At 43.2% G+C, this 22,145-nt stretch overlaps 1 protein-coding gene across 5 annotated transcripts in view; it reads left to right on the top strand.

Moving 5' to 3' along the window:
• ERC1 (ELKS/RAB6-interacting/CAST family member 1) overlaps positions 1 to 22,145 on the top strand; it is a 539,904-nt gene that overhangs the window by 177,835 nt on the left and 339,924 nt on the right. For all 5 annotated transcript variants that reach the window (XM_054035177.1, XM_054035195.1, XM_054035205.1 and 2 more), the window contains 3 exons: positions 13,677 to 13,814; positions 15,341 to 15,481; positions 16,695 to 16,835. In XM_054035177.1, the coding sequence (XP_053891152.1) occupies positions 13,677 to 13,814; positions 15,341 to 15,481; positions 16,695 to 16,835 (420 nt within the window). The remainder of the gene's footprint in view (positions 1 to 13,676; positions 13,815 to 15,340; positions 15,482 to 16,694; positions 16,836 to 22,145) is intronic.

Genomic DNA, 22,145 nt, shown 5'->3' on the forward strand with positions numbered 1-22,145 from the left:
TCCCTTCTAACCTCGTTTGGCAGCCGCCTGCTTTGTCCACTGCTTGCAGGAAGAGCAGCCCGTTGCAGCTAGCTGGTGGGGGCTTGTAACCAGGGTGAACTGGCAGCCCCCCTAAGTTCCCTGTGCTACAGCCGCCCAGCAGGCTAGCAATTGCAGGCTATCAATCGGCAGTTCAGCTGTCCCTCCCCCCACTGCCATGTGCTGCTCCTGCCCTCTGCCTTGGAGACTCCTGCTTGCAGTGCAGGGGGGAGAGAGAAAGGGGGGGGGGCTAATGTCAGGGTGTCCCCCTCCCCCTTACTCATGCACCCCACTTACCCCTTCTACATATAGAGCAGGGAGGGGACACGGACAGAGAGAGAGAGAGCGCTTGGGGCAGCAGCTGCTGTCTCAATTTCCTGATCCACTTAAAAAGACAATGCACTTAAGAGTGGGTCAGCTTACTTAAAGGGGAAGTGTGCATCTCTCTCCCTCTCTCTCTCCCTCCCTCCCCCGCACACAAGGTGTGTGTCTGTCTCTGTCTGCTATGCTTTTCTCCTCCCTCGTGTTCGTGCTGCCTTGTGTGAGAGGCTATATTAACAACAATGTGTTAACCCTAAGGGGCTCAGCCAAGTGCTAGTGCATCATTTAGCAGTAAGGCATTCCCTGGGAAATAGCGCACCCTCTTCCACCCTCTAACTTCACCACCTCAACCAAGCGTCATAATCATCATAGCTGTGAACAGTATTAAATTGTTTGTTTAAAACGTATACTGTGTGTATATCTATATAATATATAGGTTTTTGTCTGATGAAAAAAATTTCCCTGGAACCTAACCCCCCCCACTTACATTAATTATTATGGAGAATTTGGATTCACTTAACATCGTTTCACTTAGTCGCATTTTTCAGGAACATAACTACAACGTTAAGTGAGGAGTTACTTTATATGAGATCATAAGAGTAAGAGTGAAAAGGACACATTCATACCCATGAAAAAGCAAGAACAGATCCTCTTTCTGGTGCTATCAATATTTTTTGGAAACTAATTTTGATCTTAGACAAAGGGCCAAGCAGCAGCAGCTGGGTATGCATTGTGTGTGGTGTATTGTTGCATTGTGAAGCTTCCCCCTCTCAAACCCCTTTCCCCCTCAAACATCACCCTAAACCTTTTTTTTATTTCAAAAAGATGTATATGCTAAACTTGGTAGAAGCATTACTAGCATCTTGCTATGTTGGGTTTGTCAATGTCAAGGTAGTTCCAAAGTGCTCTGAAGAGATCCAGCATTCCCTACCTAATACCTCAAAGGTGGTGAAATTCCAGGATGATAGCAACATCTTGAGAGACCATATTCTCTTTTAACCTGTAGAGGGAGTCTTGAGTAATGATTTTAATAAGACACGGGTGCTTACTAGAATAGCAGTCAATTTTTTAAATATAGTACTTTGGTTGTCTTAAGTGCCTTTACATGATGCTGCTCTGGTTGGGGGTTTCTTGTAGGTTTATTTACTTTCTTTTGGACTTTCTGTTTTAAAACAAAATTCAAACGAGTCTTTGGTAATGAACACCTTTAAAAATAAAGTGGGTGTGGTGGTAGAAGGAGAAGAGCTCACTTCCAAGGGGAAAAATAGGTAAAATTAAAATACAATATCCTGGCCCCAGATAGAATAATTGAGATGAACTGAACAAAGCTTATCATTTTGTTTGTGACCTACACTGAATAATTGACCACTACTATCTAGAGCAGTTGACCTGGCCTGAGGGATTTGGAATGAGAGAAAGGAAAGATCAGGTATTTTCCATCTAATGGTATTTTCCATTTTAGTGCCTCAAATCCTAAAGGATCCCAGATTGCTTTGCAAAGTTAACTGATAGACAAAAGTAATCCCTGTATACATCATGGAAGTGGAGTTATCCCTGTGGCATAATTTGACAACTCTTTAATGACACTCAGCACCAGCAGATTGTATGCAAAGTAAAGAAGCTTATTGAGTTTATTAAATCCAACTGAATCTTGCCATATAATCTAAACACTGTTTACCAATTTGTGGGTGGGGGAGGGGGAATTGCATAAAACCATCCAAAATTGAAAAAGTATTAAAAATCATACTGCTTCAACAAGAGGATGTAAATTCCAGGGCCCTACAGTAAGTGTGTGTTTCTTCCTATGAAGGTACTTATACCACTGTAATCCTCCTATACCCTGAGATGTATCGGGTATTCATCATTTCTGCCTTTTTTTTGGTCTTGTGCTGGTCTGTTCGGGCATCAGATTGTCATGTTGATGGATCTGGCGTCTTTCTTTTTTGTTCTACGTAATATTTCTCTACCTTACCCCTTTTTCCAGGTGGTATTCATATTATCACTTGGTGTGGAAGTCATGTTGGTGGCCTCTTTAAAGCATGTTATAAATAGGTCCATTGTTGTCTCCTTACCATATTTGATGCTTTAAATTGGTTTGTTCTACTTATAATTTCTGATGTTGCAAGAAATTCTTTCCAGTGGATTCTGGATATCTTCCACAGACATTTACTTTGGAATGAGTTGATCTTCTTATCAATTTCTGTTGTAGATTTCCATGACTTTGCTCCATAAAGGAGGACAGATATGATTCTGTTTGGCTCTGGCACAAAAATATGAATTTTTAATCATGCTACTCTTCCAAATCCTTTCAAGTTTATGGAAATTGCTGCTTTTGATATTTGTTGCTTGATGTCGAGCATGGTGGCACCATCATTGCACATCTCACTCCCTAGATAGGTAAAAATGACATACCACTCAAAGGTTACCTTGGGACAGTGTTAGCCATATATTTTGCCTTCCCCTTGTTGATGAACAAACCAACTTGTTTTGCTCCTCTGCAAAAAACTGAGCCTTTCTTCCATTAAGGGATGTGTTGAACTAAGCAGGACAAATGTTGTCAGCAAAAGCAAGGTCATCCAATTGTGCTTTAACATTTGTCCATAAAATTTCTCAATCCAATGTCCAGAGATTAAATCAGTTCCCTTCTCATACTTACTTTACTCACCCTGTTTATACACCCAAGGATTGCATCAGCCCTTTTTGCTTCAGGAAAAGTGCTTGTTGAGTTTCCTGTCCATTATGACCCCTAAATCCTTTTCATAGTCACTGTTTTCCAGTATACAGTCCTCTATTCTGTAGATATAACTTCCATGCCTTACTCCTAGATGCAAAACTTTGCATTTGGCTGTATTAAAATGCATCTTCTTTGAATGGGCCCAGGTTTCCAAGTGCTCCAAGTGGCTCTGTATGACTAACTGCCACTTTCCTCATCATTATTTACCACTCCACCAATATGTGTAAGCTATAAATTTGATCACCAGTGATTTTATATTTATTTCCAGATCATGGATGAAAATGTTGAATAGCATCAGGCCTAAAAGCAATCCTTATAGAACCTCACTAGAAACACCCTCATTCAATGATTCCCCATTGACAACTACTTCTTGAGATCTGCCCGTTAAGTTAACACACGTCTTGTGTGCTCTATTGATATTTTATAGTGCTGATTTTTAAATCAGAAAGTCATGTGGTATTAAGTCAAACATCATACCAAAGTCTAAATATATTACATCTATGCAGTTATCTTTGTCAACCAACTTGTAATCTAATTTTTTTTAATTAAATCTGGTTTCTTTTAACAAGACTGATTTTCCATAAAACAATGTTGACTGTAATGAATTATATTTCTGTCCTTCAATTCTTTATTGATTGAATCCCTTATTAGCTTTTCTGTTGTTATGCCTGTGCTTGATGTCAGGATAACTGATTTATAGTTACCTGGGTCATCACACTTGTCCTTTTTGAATACTGGCACATTAGCTCTCCTCCAGTCTTCTTGAATGTCCTCGGTATTCCATGATTTATTAAAAATTAACATCAGTGAGCCAGAGATACCTCAACCAACTCTTTTAGGACTCTTGGGTGCAAGTTGTCCAGGCCTGCTGATTCAAAAATGTTTAGCCCTGGTAGATGATGGTGTTTAACATCCTGCTAAGTTATTAATGGATTGCCAAGTACTTCTTTATCCTCATGTTTCGGTGCAGTGTTTTCAGCAACTGTTCTTCTACATGAGAGTCCTGGAAGTAGCTTCTGTTTTAATCTTAATACTCATAAAGCAGTCAGAGTGATAGCTACGAAGTGACATAAGATACTCTATGCACACTTTACCTTCATACATTGAACATATTGTTTCTCCATTGTACTAGCCTCTGCCAGTCTAGGAGAGAAGGAATGAGTTATCTTAAGTATTTGTTTTCAACTGAAAGTTGCAATCTGTCAGTGAAACCCTAATTCCTTTTTAATTATGGAGTGGTGCTAGCTATTCCAGATCATAAATAAGGCAGACTTTTTTTTTTTTTTTTTTTTTTGGTTATATGCCCACTGCTCTCGATATAAAAGTCCCAGTAAAGGTTAGTGCAGCTTCAAATATGACAAGTGTGGTCTGTGGGCACTATACTATTTTTGATCAAATTTGTGGTTACTGGAACAAACGGTTTTGAAGATAATGGCCATAGAAGACTGTTCAAATTGTGATTAAACCCTTTTTTTAACTCTTTTCTGCCAGGTTTTAGATACCAAACAGTCTGTCCAAAAGACTTCAGATGAGGTTGTGTAGGAAGACTTTGAGATCTAGTGCACTAAATTATATATGAGAAGCTGAAATCCACATTTAAAAGTATTCTGTCTCTAATAATATCTAGCTCTTACATAGTAGTTTTCAAAGCAACTGTAGATCCCAAAGTACCTTTCAAAGGAAGTAAATGTCATTATCCCCATTTTACAGATGATGACACTGAGGCACAGAGAGGTGATGTTACTTACTTAAGCTCTGGGACAGGATTTAAGGATCTAGGGGACTTGTAAAGCTTGGTAGCATTTCTAGTTTTCTTTTGGAATTTTGCTGGGGTGTTGTCATAGTTTTTACAAAGTTTTCCAGGCAGCTATAAAGTCTCAGTGTACTCACAGATTACATTTCTACATACAGTAAGGTCCAAAGGAGCAGGTTTCTTCTCCAAGAGACCTTAAGAGGTTTATAGGAAGGGATCCTATGTTTGGTCAGAGGTCATGAGGGGAGAGAGCAGGAGACCTACAGTGGCTCTAGTGGCCAAAGATAAAGCAGAAACTGGGTGAGCCTTACTGCAAGAGGCAGCATAAAGATTGTCACTTCCACTCACAATCAGAGCTTTATGAATTGTGCAGGAAAGGTGCCCTCCTCTGTGCAGATCTCTTAACCTTCTCCGGAGGCAAAAATGGTGAGGCCAAGTGAATATGTGGAGTTTAAGCAATCCACGTGTGTTTGCAGAATTTCCAAAAATGTGTTTTCTCCCTTCCTATCCCCATTTTTCTTTTCCCACACCCCACAACTTGTCCTCTGCATCCCTGTCCTCCTCCATGACTCCAGTACCCATCTTAAGATTTTCCCCTTATCCTTGATAGGTTTCTGGAGGTTAGTAGGTGTAAACATAATTTCCCCTGGTCATATTGTTGCATGCTGTGATTCCAAATCTTTGGGAGTCTGCCAAAGGATAGCACAGCCCTATATTCTCATGTATGTATGTAGCTTGAGGAATAGGGCCTCTACCATTCTTTTGTTTTAAAAGCCAGCTGGGCGTCAGCCCTGCCTATTATAGTCTGAAATGCAGGGAAGTCTCCCCCTCAGTGGGCAAGATTTCCCTGTGCTGCCATGCGGCATAGTGAAAATTTACCCATTGTGGAGGGGCTTTATAGGGTTCTGCCTCTAAAAGTTGGGGTCTGCCAGCTGAGCTCCACTTTCCTTTCACACTTCCCAGGAATAGGGGACTGGGCTAGTAAACCCTTTCTGTTGCCCCTTGCTGCTCCAAATCTCTTCCGAATCCCACCTCCGCCCTGCCCCCCTCCCTCGCCTCCTTCGCTTCCTTCATAGCCTTGCTATATTTAACCTTAAGTGAATTTTCTGGCTTTCTAATGATTTTTAAAAAAATCTACAACATTTTTGTAAATGATTTTTTTTTGGCTGTAAGTTATGGATATATATATATATATATATATATCTTAACTCAAGCTTTAATTACATTTTTCCCTTCCCTCTAGGAATAAAAAATAAATCAGTCTGCCCCCAAGACTCTGAATTAACCCTGTCTTGACTAAAATGAGCCTAACTGAGTGTGACTACTGCTTTTTATGGGAATGAATCTGGTGATCTGGCAGTTTGCAGTAGATGCATCAGTGCCAGGATCTCCTGGGCAAACAGCCTAATTAATAGCATTCATAATGTACCAGATGTTCCTTTTCTGTCAGAACATACAACAAAAGGGACAACTAAAACATCTTTCAAGCAAAGAAGGGCTTGAGCAACCACTCCTCCTCCTTCTAATTTTATTCTTTCAAATGAGGTCTTATTGGCAGCTGCTCAACATTATGTCCAGGTTGGTCTCTAGCCAATCTGTAGTACAATGAACAATCTTTAGACCCTGCAGGTTGGAGACTTCATAGACTCTCTATGAGTACTGAGTCAGATGCTGCCCCTTCTAATTCCTGGGCTGATATTTTTCTCAGGTGTTTGCAAGAAATGGTCTAGTCTCCTTGCCCTTGGAACACCAGCAATTAGGACCTTAAAGGCAGAGAAATCAGTTCTGCCTGACTAGGAATAAATCCCCCAGGTTGAAACACAGTGCCTGACAACTGGCAATGTTGATTAAAAGCCAAACGAAAGATTTCAATAAGTCTTTACCGATGAGGAAATTGGTATGCAGAGCAGATGATTCCAGCATGTACCTTACCAGTCAGCATCAGTTGTTCATCAATTCCTGTCTTTTCCTTGGAAAAATAGAATTTACAGTAGGAATAAAGGCTCTTAATAATCTAATGATAATGATATCTCTGTTCTCTTTCCAGAAAATATAGGGTAGAAATTTACATTCCTTATGTTGAGAGGCCATTTTAGAGTAAACTTGTTACATGTGAAACTGTTTCTCAGTTCAAATTGCTGATGCAAGCCCCCAACCCTTTCCATCTCCCAAGGAGGTGTGTAGACCCCAGCATATTCTGTTTCATTCTTTGTTGGGGACCTGAAGTGTGAAGCATGTTTTGAGTACTTGGTCTGTTTCAGTTGGTTATACAGTAGTTTGTTTACCAAATATTTTTAGTGGGATGGAGAGGAAGGAAGATGAAAGCAAATATCCTTAATGTGTACATTGTGCAATCCTTTGACGGGGGTTATGTTATGTTGCTTGTGGAGCCAATAGGTAGAGAATGATGGTAAATTTTTATTCTGTTAAGCAGTTGTGTGGGCAGAAACAAGGGATATTTTTGCCCAGTTTTTCCTTGAGAACGCACAGTCTTGGAGAACCTGTAACTTCTGTTTCTGTATATGTCATTTCATCTCAGGTTTTGGGGAAGATTGGAATAAAGATAACCAGACTTTCATTGAATACTATTTCAAAAGGGAAATTTGTTATTGAATGTGTGGAATTGGATCTAGTTTCCCTCCATAAGCCCATCAAGTTGCTATTTGCCATTTTAAAATTTTTCTAAGGATGCATCCTTATTAGGGACCAGCCATTGTTTGACTCTGGAGAGAGCAGATCTGTTTGCAGCACATTTTCTTTTGCCAATGGATAGCTATTAACATGGTTTAAATATTTAATTTATTTTTTATTTATGGACTAGCACTCCGTTGTGCTAGGCACTGTGTACAAACACAGAACTAAAGCCAGTCCCTGCCCCAAAGAGCTTATAATCTAAGTATAAGATAAGAAACAGCAGATGGATACAGATAGACCGAAGGGGCAGTACAAGGAAACAATGAGACACCATTGGTCTACTTGATAACGCTGATTAAATATACCTGGTATACCTACCAGGCATGAGTACCAGCTTCTTCATTTCACCAAAATGTGCAAAACATGCAGAATGGAAGAACAGAAAGTTCTTTTTCAAGTGCTTGTATATGTCCATTATGCAGTATGTGTATGTGTGTGTTGTGCTTCGATGCCAGAAATTTTTCTCTTAACACCTTGTTGGGACAGCCCCACCCATTCCTGGCTCCTTATGAGCCTCACAGAGAGGGTATAAAGGACAGAGCAGCCCGACCCCTCTTTCAGTTCCTTTTTACCCTCTGTGGTAGCTAGTCAGTGTTGTGTGATCACAGCTTTACTCCTTGGGAACAAAGTTGTTTCTTATTTTATTCTTACCTAGTGGTAATATTTTTCATTCATTGGATGGATTTTCTTCCTTATTTTTCTTTTTCATCACAGTTCATTTTTTTTTTTTTTTTTAAGTCAGGTGGAACTCACCTGATACTGGGAGATCCTATGACAAGGTCCCCAGGTTTCAAGCCTTGTTCTGGTTGTTGAAAGCCTGTGCTTGTCAGTGGCCCTCATTCATGCTGTCTACAATGCCTGGGTGAGGGCCACATAAGAGACGGATGCTTGATCTGATGGTGCTTTTAGACTAGGACTAAAATGCTGAGGGAAGAGGCCTTCAATATATTCTTATAGAGACTGTCCTTAAACCAGCATCTATGCCACCTTGGTCATCCAAGGGGAGCTCATTGGTGAGCCCTTCACAGTGCTCTTGCAGCTTTACCAGCAGATGGAAGCCACAGGAGAGCCCAGAGAACACTGGAGCAATGCTGGCCTCAGAAGCATAAGAAGAAGTCAGTATCGTGTTCCTCAAAGTCCAGAGTGCGAGACTCCTACACAGTCATTTCAGTACTGAAGGAAGCACGCTCCCTCCAGCTTGCCACTCTTCTGTACCGGCTCATACTGATTCTCACAGACCTGAGCCATACACTCCATTGCCCTCCAAGGGATTGTCAAGACCAGCTACTTCTCTGGTTTCTCTGATTCCATTTGAACAGTTTTACCTACATCAGGCTCACTAACCGAATTAGAGAAGCCATCAGGGCTGGACTTAAGGCTACCCCCAAAGAAAAGGAGGCAAAAAAGCTTGTTGGATTGTTAGATATGATTATTTACTATCACAGCTTGCAAATAAGCTGCCAGAAAGCTCAAGGGAACATTTCCAGTCCTAACTTCTCTTTCAGCTGTGCGGCTGTGCAGCTGCCTATTAAGCCCTGCGCAGGGACCTGCTATGGCCGGGGAAGAGGCACCCCTCCCCTCTGGCCCCAGCGCGGACTTGCCACAGCCAGGGGAGAGACTTCTCTCCCCTTGGCCCAGCCCCACCGGAGCTGCTGCGGCCAGGGAGAGGCGCCTCTACCCCAGCCCCAAGCTGCTGGGCGGGAGTCCTCTTTCCCCGGGGAAGCCTGCACCCCAAACCCCTCATCCACGGCCCCACCCCAGAGCCCACACCCCTGCATCCCAACTCTCTGCCCCAGCCCTGAGCCCCCTCCCACACCTCAAAATCCTCATCCTCAGCCCCACCTCAGAGCCCTCATCCCCCCCACCCCAACCCTGAGCTCCTTTCCACATTCCAAACCCCTCAGCCCCACCCCCACCACATGAATTTTGTTATGTGCACCAATATGGAAGTGATGCATCACACATCACCTCCATATTGGTGCACATAACAAAATTCATTCCGCACATAGATGTAAAAAATTAGAGGGAATACTGTTCCAGTCTCTTGTTGCAGAAAGTAATTTGGTCTCCTGTTCAGATTTGTAAACTTCCCTGGAGGTGGAGGATTCTGCTGGCAGGGCTATGTCAACAGCAATGACTATGTGTCTTCCTCTTGGTTGCAGTCGTTGGTCATCCTTGTGGAAGTGCCGCAAACAGATTATTTCCTTGTCAAGGGTTATGCCTTATTCTCATCCAAAACAGATTAAGTTTCATACACTAAAGGACCCTAGCAGTCCTAAAGTCCTTAGGTTTGTACACATCTGCTCTGAAGAGAGCTAGGTATTGTCCTCAATACCAGCTGAGGAAGCAATATTTCTTCTTCTATCAGGCTGATCATTTCAGAAGGAGGCTAAGGTCTCAGAGAAGGAGGTCTCCATCCCCTACCACCTCATTCTCATCATCCAGGCAAACATAGGCCTTCAATTTCCCTGCTTGACTTCTATGTGGAGGAGAGCATACTCACGTGGATCTTACTGGCACTTTCCCTCCCCTCCAAGATAGGTTATCCCATTTCCTGCACGCATGGCATGCCATCACCTCAGAAAAATGGGTGGAATCAGACATACCTTGCACAGTGGAATCAGACATACCTTGCATTTGCTGTCCCCCTTTCCTATCTGCCTTCCCTGTCCTCCTTCAGGGACACCACTTGTGAGTCTGTGTGAGGACAAGAAATGCAAACTCTGTGTTCTTTGGGTGTTATAGAATTCCCTCCACTTTATCAAGGCACAGGTGTTTGTTCCCAATAGTTTCTAATGACCAAAGCCAGAAGGGGTCTCAGACCCAATGTAGATCTTTGGATCGTAAACAAATACATCAAGAAGTTAAAGTTCTATGTGGTGTCCTGCACTACTACTATCCCGTCCCTAGATCTGAGAGACTGGTATACTGCCCTTGACTTACAGGATGCCTACTTCCATGTGGCAGTCCACCCTGGTCATAGGAGGTTCCTAAGGTTCGTGGTTGGTGAATTGGTAATGATTTTTCCTATCTGTCCTCTAATCTGTCAACAGCACTGAGGGTTTTCACCAAGTGCATGGCAGTGGTAGTAATCTACAGAGATGTCTAAATGTATCTTTACCTGGGCAGTTGATTTGGTTCTGGGTCATTCCAGATGTCTGATAGTGTAATGGACAGTGGTTTCTATCTTACTGTTCAGCATCCTGGGCCTGAAAACAAAGGCAAGTCAGCATTATCTACTCTACAAATAGAGTTCATTGGAGTGATCCTGGACTTGACTTCTGCTTCATGCCAGATTCCAAACTATATGAGTCCTCTGCAGATTGCTCAAAGATCAGTCACAAACCACAGTGGGGAGCTGCCTCAGACTTATAGGTCACATGGTGGCATGCATATATGTGATCCCTCATACCAGACCAGGTTCCATTGCAGAGCAATACAAGCTTGGCTCAAGTCAGTCTATCACCCTCAGGTTTCCCATCTGCATAAGCTTGTATGTGTCCAGGACAGGACATTGTCATCTCTGACCTGGAAGATGAGCCAAGACAACATATGTGAGGGAGTCTCTCCCTTGCATGATTTTGGTAATGGTGGGAGCACATTTAAGTCTGTTATTGAGTGTCCAGGGAGACTAAAGTGTCTCCCTGGACACTCAATAACAGACTTATTCAAAGTGGCAATTCTTCAACAACAAAACTTCAAAAACAGACTCCAACAAGAAACTGCAGAACTGGAATTAATTTGCAAACTGGACACCATCAAATTAGGACTGAATAAAGACTTGGAGTGGATGGGTCACTACAAAATGTAATTTTCCCTCTACTGATACTCACACCTTCTTGTCAGCTGTTATAAATAGGTTGCTTTGATTGCATTGGCCTCGTTAGCGCTACTAAAGTAATTTCACCTCCCTTCCTATTCACCCCTTCTTGTCAACTATTGAGAATAAGCCACTTCCCCCTTAATTGAATTGGCTCGTTGGCATTGCCACCCCCCCCAAACACACACACACTTGGTAAGGCTACTCCCGTCTTTTTATGTGCTAGAATATATATTCTGCTTACTGTATTTTTCACTCCATGCATCTGATGAAGTGGATTTTAGCCCACAAAAGCTTATGCCCAAATAAATTTGTTAGTCTCTAAGGTGCCACAAGTACTCCTCGTTGTTTTTGCTGATACAGACTAACACGGCTACCACTCTGAAACAACTATCAGAGTGGATTATCAGCTACATCACTGTGTTTTGCTGCCAAGGGCATAATGCCTCATAAGAAACTGACAGCATGCTCTACAAGGGATCATTCAGCTTTTCAGCATTTGTGGGACATGTCCTTATTCTGGATATTTGTAGGGCAGCAATGTGCTCTTCCATCCACAATGCTTACTAGACACTAAGCACCTACTGCTGAACAAGGGAAGAAGTAAATGTGGGGGAAATAGTCATACAGTCCCTCTTCCGATGAGACTTGAAACCCCACCACTTTGAGAACAGCTTGGAAGTCAGCTACAGTGTAATGGACACATGCAACACATCTTAAACAACAACAGTTTTGAGAAGGTGAGTAACCATTTTTGTTGTTGTTGCCTAGAAATACAAGGTTCATACTAAGTGTAGTACTCAGTCACTTTCTGTAAATGCAGATAGATGTTTCTGCAGTAATGAGGGGTGCAGTAGTCAAATGTTATAGTGTGGCTGAGATGTCACATGACCCTGGTCAGACTAAGTTCATGCAAATGAACATATGCCTTTCAGTTTGTGTGCCGCCTTGGCCAGCTGGTTAACACATGTCTGTGTTTAGTTGCTTAGCTGTGCCTCTCCTGCAGCTCAGAGCAGAAAGAATCTGTTTGCACTGTCTGTTCTGCCTGTTGGAATCTTGCTTCCCAAAGTGTTTCCCCTTTAGAAGTAAACAGGAATCTAAGAATAGCTCTCGCATCTCTTTGGAGTATATTTTCATTATTGGATATTTAAACAGTCGATCTTTCTAGACAGCTGATGGAACTCTGAAAGCTCATGAGGTTGAAAGCAGCCACATGGACCACTGTATAGAATGTTACCTGGCTAAGCTGAGCTGCAATGACATCTGTAAGAGTATATCAAGAGAAACTTTTCTTTCAGAACCTCTTGAGCTCATTTTGAGGCTTATTCTGTTTAACCCCCAGGTGTCACTAGTGCTACGTGCAGATGCTAATAAGGACTTAATCTGTACAATGGAGTTTAAAGAAGGGGAAGTTTCCCGTTTTCTCATACTTGTGTTTCCAGCAAATTACATTACTGTAACGTTTCATATCTGTGTTTCTCTCTTTAAAATATGTCCTCAGGTGACATGTGTTGTGCTCACATTTAAATTTTAAGTATAAACTTAGATGCGTACTGACTGTTAATACTTTAATTCCCTTCATTTAAAAAAAAATGGTTTTCCTAGAATAGATGGTCTCATGGGCAAGGAGATCTGCTAATTTTGTGTTTTGTGTTTGAGGTGGGAGGACAATGGTTGTGTAAACTTTTTTGCCCTAACTTCTAAACTTTTAGGTGATGGAGTACGTAGCCAAGTGCCTCCCATTTATGTTCAGAAAGAATTCTTGAACTTCTCAAGGCTACTCACTAAATTATTCCCACTGATGTTCAGTTCTTTGATATCTGTAGTGATGGTTCTTTGAACATCTCCTTTTGGAGTTTATTCAGTTTCCCAGTTACTGTGACATATTTTCATGAATATCAAAAGTAAACTTTTCCTTCCTTTCTTTCAGTACATTACACCTAATCTTACCATCTTCCAAGATTGCAAATAATTGCTTTCCTTCATTGACATTGTTACTTTGAAAGTATTTTTACACTGCGCTGTTGCCCAGAGTTCTTTCGTAGATATTAAAAGTATTGCTTCCTGTCTCTTCTCAAGTACTCTGTTCTTGTCCTCTAATTCTTGAATCATATTCTTTACCCGTTGACTGTATTTTCTGTTTTGATATAGGATTCTAGGCGATAAATCCCTGCATGTGACTTAGAAACTGTATTTTCCTTTGCTAAACACTGAATACTCATGTTGCTGTTTTAACAGCTGTATATTTCTTGTAGGAACATATTATATATATAAAGCTTTATATACCATTAAACTTGTTCATTCATACTCTTCTTAATTGTCTTTTCTTAATTAAGATTGAAAATCTCCAGGAACAGTTAAGAGACAAGGAAAAACAGATGAGCAGTTTGAAGGATCGAGTAAAATCCCTGCAGGCTGACACCACCAACACTGACACTGCCTTGACCACACTGGAAGAAGCACTTGCAGAGAAAGTGAGTGTAAAGGGCACAAGTCCTTTAAATCCAAAATTCATTCTGCTAATCATCTCTGTAAATCCAAACTTCTTTGGCACTGCCTTGAATTCTAGGTAACAGAAGAGATGCCTTTACAGTGTAGCTGGACATTTACTGTTCTCTAGGAGCTGTGGGAGTAAGGGTCTCCATCTGGATGGTGTTGATCCAGGCAGAGCAGCTGCCGTTAGGCATAATGGATTTCTCACTAAAAGACATTTTAGGATATTTTGACTAGCCAGCCATGTGCTGTTGACAGGTCTAGTCTGAATGAAGGCAGCAGTACAGTTCTCAATACATATGCTAGGGATAGGACTTGGGGAGAGGGCATTCTGTAGCATTAAGTCTTTACAATGGCTTGTTGTAGGGAGTTACGCCTCAAGCTGCTACCCCACTAATTAGGTCCATCATATAACTCTGTATGAAAAGAATTGCTGCTTCTTATAGTGTGCTAATATTGTATAGACCTTTGTGGAGTATTGCTTGAGCTGTCCTCTTTTTCTGCGGTGCATCTTTAGCACTGCTGCTGGGAAGGCACATTCTAGGTGACAGACCCTGGATTCTTCACCTTTTCAGGTCAGGCTGATACCTTATTTTTATTTTTTCTTCTCTCATATGTTTCGTAGGTTTGGTTTTTTTGTTTTTGTTTTTAAGTTCACCATCTGAAGCTTATATTTTTGGTTCTCAAAACTAAATCACACAGAACTCAGTGATCCTGACGTAACTACAACCCACTCTCCTTTTTTTGCTGTCCTGTTGTTCTCATTGCATTTTTAATTCTTTTGTAGCAGGGGATTGTTGACTGAGGGAACAGCTGGGTCTGTTCTGTTCCTAAAGGGGATCTCTTTAGCATTAGTGCATATTTTGTCTCAGTTCCTTCAGGGAGAGGGCCATGGCTCCCTCAGTCTGTCAGACTCTGAATACAAAGTTTTGTTGGTGTGCTTGCTTGCAGTTGGGACTTGTTTTATAAATAGAATACACTCACATCACATCAGCGTTTAAGCTTGATGAGCATCTGTTGACGCTTGGTGTACAGAAGAATTGTTTTTATTGCCAATCCCATCCCCACATTGGTTTCATGTCTCACATCTTGTATATTGCATCCTTTTGGATGCAAACTTTGGAAAAATAGGATTTGAATAAGTAAGAGTGCAATGCATGGTGCTTCTTGCTGCCAGGTGACCTGACTGAACTTTGTTTAGTTAGCAGCTGGATAAATGAGATAATACTGTAATAATATTATTAGACATGCGGTGATTGGAGAGTTAGCAGTAACAAGCAGCCTGGGACTTCTTAACCATGAAACAAGAGAAGTTTCATGATATTTTCTTCCCTCGTGAGGTCTGTTGGAGGAGAGTAGAGACAACCAGCAATACTCTGCACACTTTCTCCCCTTAAACTAATAAGCAGAGATGTGGTATGATGTCTTCTCAGAAATAAGCAAAAATTTTACCTGTTAAGCTGATTCAAAGGAATTTTCATCACAGGGTACTGTGTTCTTTTGTCAGGAGCGGACTATTGAGCGCCTGAAGGAGCAACGGGACAGGGACGAGCGAGAAAAACAAGAGGAGATTGACAACTATAAAAAAGATCTTAAGGACCTGAAAGAAAAAGTCAGCCTTTTGCAAGGAGATCTCTCTGAGAAAGAGGTTAACACTAGCAAAATTAACCTTCTCTGTTGTTTATTGTGAAGGGAGGTGTTTGGGGGGGGAGAGTATGTTCTATAGACTTGATTCTGCAACACGTTTATGACTGAAGATACACTTATGCACTGAAGATGCACTTGTGTAGCACATTTCAATGGGTACATGTGTCAGATCTTTTGGTGTGGCTCATCACGTTGTCCCATTAAATGATGTGGTTTGATCATTGGCATTCCCAGTGAAGTTGGGAGTTGGTAAAGTTGTTGGCAGCACTTATCTGGATCTCAGTAATTCTGGAATGGAGCTAGTTAGTGTCTATTAAGTATACCGAAGAAGATGGGAGAAAGAGGACGGATTTATTGACGCTATGCTTTAGAAGTGCTGCAGATCAGTGACATGTGAAACTACAATCAGTAGACAGGACGGATAGCGTCTTCCCAGCTCGCTGCAACATATATGTCATCTTCTCATTAAGCACATGGTAAAGAGCACAAGCAGCTAAAATCTGTGTATGGAAAATTCACAGATAAAGGTTCTTCCTATAGATTTTGCTGTATCTTCTGCAACTTTATGCAAGTTGTATTTCTAGCCCTTGTGGGTGTGAAGAGCCATTTTGCTGTTGATAAAATGGACTGCTGTGTCATGTCTGTACAGCCAGAGTAATTAATATAATTTCACTAGTAGAAGTATAAATTTCCTCTATTCATCTCCAGGGGTTATACACTCAAATCTACTTACAATTTTATTTTAAAACCCCAATTACTGCAATTAAACCATGCAATTGTGTGTGTGTATATAGCTATATATGAAAAGTTGCGAATTATGGAGAAAGTAGGATGGGGTTAGTGAATTCCACACTCTAAGTGGTACCACAGTAAAAACATGAACATCATCTAATTTATGATACAGTGGTTGAATCCCTTAAAGGCGGGTGGTGATTTGTTTAAATACCACTACTACAAAAATAATAATTCCATTAAAAAAAAAAGAATTCAGTCACGTCATTGCAACTGAATTTTAAGGGAATTTTGACTTTTTTTTTTCTTTACCCTGAGAATCTGAACTGAACCAAGCTGTCCTAGGTTATTTTCCGAAGCGGGCACCAGAACATTGTGTGGAAGTGGCAGGAAAACAAAGACAAAAAGGAAATTTAACGTCGTGGTATTGTGCCTAATGATCATTTACCCAATAGCAGTTGTGTTCTGCTTGCTTGTTTTAGGCTTCCCTGTTGGATTTGAAGGAACACGCCTCATCGCTGGCTTCTTCAGGACTGAAGAAGGATTCCAGGCTCAAGACACTGGAAATTGCATTGGAGCAGAAGAAGGAGGAGTGTCTGAAAATGGAAACTCAGCTGAAGAAGGTAAAAATTCATACTTACTTCCCTGATTTACATGCATATAGGAAACTCTAGTGCAATGTTAGACAGTCTCATCTTTGCCATTCTTCCTTTTTCTACTGTACAAAATGAAGCAAACACAATCCTTTTGGTTAGTGTCAACAAAGTATTGCAATACCAAGGTGGGATTGTTGGATTCTTTTATCAGTAGCCTGGGCTTCTTCTTATACCCCCTACAGTGGGACAGCTGTATTCCAGAAGTCCTGCAGGACCTCACCTATTTGCTTTCTACTTCAGTTCTGTCTATAAACCCAGCCTACCACCTTCAGATACTATATCAATGTACCAATAATGATTATTGGGGAAACATTTAATATAGCTGAGAGCCCTATGGGATTGGTTATACAGATTCTTCTTCGAATGCTTGTTCGTGTCCATTCCAATAGTAGGTGTGTGCACACTGTGTGCACTGCTTCCAGAAAGTTTTTCCGTCAGTGATATCCATTGGGTAGGCTTTGGTGCCCCCTGGAATCACGACCTCAGTGCCATTATATAGGGTCCTGCTGACCCGCTGACCCCCAGTTCCTTCTTACCACCCATGACGGTCACTGGAACTTCTACTCATACTTGTATTTGCACAAGTATTCTCCTCAGTGGACTTTGGTTTGTTTTCCCTGTGTATAATTAATAGATAGTGGTTAGTTGTACAGTGTTAGTGTTAGTTAGTAGTTAATAGAGTTGGATCCCGCTCATCGGGGTTTCCCCGGCACCAAGACATGCCTCAGTCTCTGGGGTTTCAGTTGTGTGAGGCTTGCCATAAACCCATGCCAATTAGTGACCCCCCCCCACGCTGCTTGCCTTAAGTGCTTGGAGGAGTCTCACCTGCGGGAGCGCTGCAGGATTTGTAAAGGGTTCAAACCTTGTACCAAAAAGGACTGGACCAGAGACTCAAGTTCCTCCTTATGGAGATGGCTCTCTGTCCCCCCTCAGAGCCAAATCATGCTGACTCAGCACTGAGCACCTCTTCCTTGGTGAGAAACAGGCAGCATAGCTCAGCCTCTTCAGCACTGAGGAAGGACTCCATGTCTGCGTGCCAGGACTCTCAAAACCATCGGGGTTCTCTGGTGCAGAGGAGGTCTATGCCTCACAGGGCCACTTGGCACCGATCTCAGTCACTAGGGCCACAGGAGAAGCAAAGAAAAATTAACTGGAGGCATCCTCAACTCCAAGACTCGTGAAACTAGCAGAGTGAGACCCGTGCTGGGCCATTCGGACTCAATCGCTGCCAGCCTAGTACCGTTGCCTCTGGCCCAGGGAAGGGACCCATCGAGTCTGGTACTGTTGAACTCTCCTCCAAGGTAGAGCCATCGGAGTGCAGCTCCAGTGCTTCCATCCACGCCAGAGGCATTTGAGGCAGCAAGGGAGCTACTGTCCTCCCTGTACCGCCAACCCACACCAGGCATGAATCGGCATCTGAAACGAGAGCAGCTATGGCACCGAGGCCCCGGGTGCTATTGAAGGGAAAACCGGTGATGATGACACAGCACCCATCACCCCCCTCCGAGCACCGCTCTCTAGCACCAACCAGTATTTCTCTTCTGTGGTCGCAGAGGAATGACTCCTCGCAGTCAGACTCTGAGGTGGATTCCTACACCTCCTGCAGGAGCTGGCACTGGTCTGACTGCCGATACCTGACGGCTGATATGAGCCCAAGGTTCCCACCAGTGGCCTGGCCAGCACAGTGCAATAGCCTTTATGGAATCCCTGGACTTTCCATCCAGTCCAAGGGTCTCAGTCACGGAGATTGTACTCCACCGCGAAAGAGGGTAGAGCTCCCTCAGTACAGGGATCAGGACCTGGTACTGAGCCAGGAAACGAACCAGGTGCTGAAGGACAGGAACAAGGCCCTGTAACCATCATAACTTCCTCCTCCCCGATGAGATGGTAGTGAGCACTTCAGTTGCATCCACTCAGGATGACCAGAGGGAACACCAGGAGTTCCTCAGGAGAGTAGCCCAGAACCTGGGAATCCAAGTGGAGGAAATCTCAGAAGCCTCCCATTCCCTGGTGGACGTCTTGGCCCTTTCGGGCCCATCATGAGTGGCATTGCCTCTGAACAGTGCCATTCTGGAACCCGTTAAGGCCCTGTGGCAGACTCCTTGCAACCCACGGAAAAGACGGTGGAGAAAAAATATTTTGCGTCCCCAAAGGGATTTGAATATTTATACACCCATCCTCCTCCAGGGATCGCTAGTGGTATCAGCGGCAAACAAATGAGAGAGGTGTGGACAGCAAGGGCCTCCTCCTAAGGCCAAGGACATCAAGGAGTTTGATCTTTTTGGCAGAAAGATCTACTCCACAGGGGAGCGGGGCCTCCAACTTTGAATTGTCAACCAACAGGCACTCTTGAGACAATGTCTGGATCCACCCTCCCCAAATATTGTGAATTGGCTGTCCCACTTCTGACAGGTGTGGGCCAATATCACCTCAGACTGTTGTGTGCTATGCACAATGAGACTGGGATACACCCTGCAGTACAGTTCTTCCCCTCTTTCCCATCCTCCCTCCCCATCCCTCTTCAGGGACCCTCTCAAGAGCAGCTTCTACTCCAGGAAGTGCAAACGCAAGTGGGAACGGTAGAGGAGGTTTTCTCCGGAACTAAGTAGCAGGGTGGTTTACTACACTTATTTCCTAATCCCGAAGGCCTACGGCGGTCTCAGACCCATCTTGGACCTGTGAAACCGCAACAGATTCAGAAGAAGCTGAAGTTCTGCACGGTCTCCTTGGCCTCCATTATCCCCTCTCTGGATCCAGGGGAAGGGTATGCCGCCCTCAACTTGAAGGATGCCTACTTCCATATTTCAATCTTCCAAGGCCACAGAAGATTCCTCCCATTTATTGTGAACCAAGTATACTACCAATTTACTGTACTTCCATTCAGCCTGTCAGCAGCCCTTCGTGTTTTCACAAAGTGCGTGGCGGCAGTTGTGGCTCAGGCTTTGGTCATCCCTCCTGGGGTCGTGTAGTAATTTGTGCTGTCAGAAGGGGGTCGCGGTGCAATGAAGTTTGAGAACATCTGAGGTAGTGGATCACCTCAGCAGATCATTCTCTAGTCACAAATGGTCTATCTGCCCAGACCTCGTGAAGGACATTTTCCAGAGGGGGCGAACTCCCTGGATAGACTTGTTCGTGACCAGACACAACGAAGTGTCTGCAGTTCTGTTCCTTGCAGAATCACAGCCCAGGCTCGCTCATGTACGTGTTTCTCCTCCCTTGGAGAAGCCATCTCTACTATGCATTCCCCCTCCCCCCATGCCTCTCAATGGAAGATTCTGCTGAAGATCAGAGAGGAAGGAATGAAACTGATCCTGGTAGCCCTGGCCTGGCCTCACCAACATTGGTTCACCACCTTCTCGACCTGTTAGTGGAAACACCAATCACCCTACCTTTGCTTCCGGATCTCAGCTCACAGGATCACAGACTTCTACATCACCCAAAGCTTGAGTCCCTCCGTCTCATTGCCTGGAAACTGAACCCCTTGGAGCTAGCATCTTCAGGTCTGGTTTGAGAAGTTCTTCTAGGGAACAGAAAGACATCCACTAGGGCCACGTACCTGGCAAAGTGGAAAAGATTCTCGGCCTGGTCAGTGCAGAAAGGGGTCTTGCCCATGCAAGCATCAGTACCACGTATTCTGGACTGTCTGATGCACCTGAAGCAGCAAGGGCTATTGGTGTCTTCAATTAGGGTCCACCTGGTCGCAATTTCGGCTTTTCACCCATGGGTGAATGGCAGATCCATCTTTGCAAACTCGCTCTGTAGTCATTTTCTTGAGGGGCTGGACAGACAGCCGATCCCGCCCTGGGACCTCAATCTGGTATTGTCAAGGCTCACAGATCCTCCATTCGAACTCTTGGTAACATGCTCTCTATTCTACTTGTCGTGGAAGGTGGCCTTCTTGGTGGCCATTAACTTGGCCAGAAGGCCAAGCGCCCTTACTTCGGAACCCCCCTACGCAGTCTTCTTCAGGGACAAGGTCCAACTGCGCCCTCACTCAGTCTTCCTCCCAAAGGTAGTGTTGCAATTCCACAATAACCAGGATGTTTTTCTTCCGATTTTCTACCCAAAGCTGCATGCCAACAGGCAGGAACAGAGGCTCCATTCACTAGATTTCAGGTGGGCTTTTGTCGTCTTCTTAGAAACGATTAAATCATTTACGAAGACTACTTAGCATTTCATGGTGATGGTGGCGGCAGACAGGATGAAAGGCTCTTAGTCTCAGCCCAGAGAATTTCATCGTGGATCACCTCTTGTAGCATGTGCAGTTACAATCTGGCGAAAGTCCCTGCTCCAGCCCTGACAGCACATACCACAAGGGTGCAAGCATCTTAAACTGCATTTGTGGCACAAGTTCCAATCAAGGGTATCTGTAGAGCACAACTTGGTCTTTGGTCCACACTTTTGCAACTCACTATGCTGTCATTCAGCAGGCCAGAGACAATGCTGGATTTGGCAGAGCCATGCTAAAGTCTGCTTGTCCTTGAACTCTCGACCTTCTTACTGCATCTGCTTGGGAGTCATCTACATTGGAATGGACATGAGCAAGCATTTCAGAGAAGAAAGAATGGTTGTTAATCTTCTGTAACTGTTCTTCGAGATGTTGCTCATGTCCATTCCAAAACCCATTCTCCTTACCTCTCTGTCGGAGTTAACCAGCAAGAAGAAACTGAGAGGGCAGCGGGGCGGCAGGACCCTATATAGCAGTGCTATGAGGGTGTGACTCCAGGGGGCATCAGAGCTGACATGACGGATACCATTGAGGGAAAAACCTTTCTGGCGGTGGTGCATGTGGCATGCGCACATCTACATTGAAATGGACATGAGCAAAACATCCTGAAGAACAACAGTTATGGAAGTTTAGTAATTGTTTTTGTTTAATGTCTAAAGAGACAGCAGTAATGGAGAAGTTAGAGTTACAACACACTACTTATGCAGTAGTATTGCTGACTGGGTGAGCATGCATGAAATAAAGCTATTCTTACTGAAAAAAAGATTGTGAGAATTAAGTTATGCAGGTGAAGTGGTTGGGAATGTATTACTTTGTACCTCAGTGTGCTTACCGAAATTACACTCTCAGCATATACCAGGGCACTTCACTTGGATGGAAAGAGTAAAGGAAGTTGCTTAACTCCAGTGAAACACTTAGCTAAAAGATGAAGATTGTTACTTTGCAGTGCCATGACAATACCTCTCTTTAATTCCCTCGGGAATTGATTGTGCTCTCTCCATTTTAGAGATCCCTATGCTGGATAGGAAAGTCTATGTAAAAGGTAGCTA

Source organism: Malaclemys terrapin, chromosome 1, assembly GCF_027887155.1.
Source record: "Malaclemys terrapin pileata isolate rMalTer1 chromosome 1, rMalTer1.hap1, whole genome shotgun sequence".
In the NCBI taxonomy this organism is placed as follows: domain Eukaryota; kingdom Metazoa; phylum Chordata; order Testudines; family Emydidae; genus Malaclemys; species Malaclemys terrapin.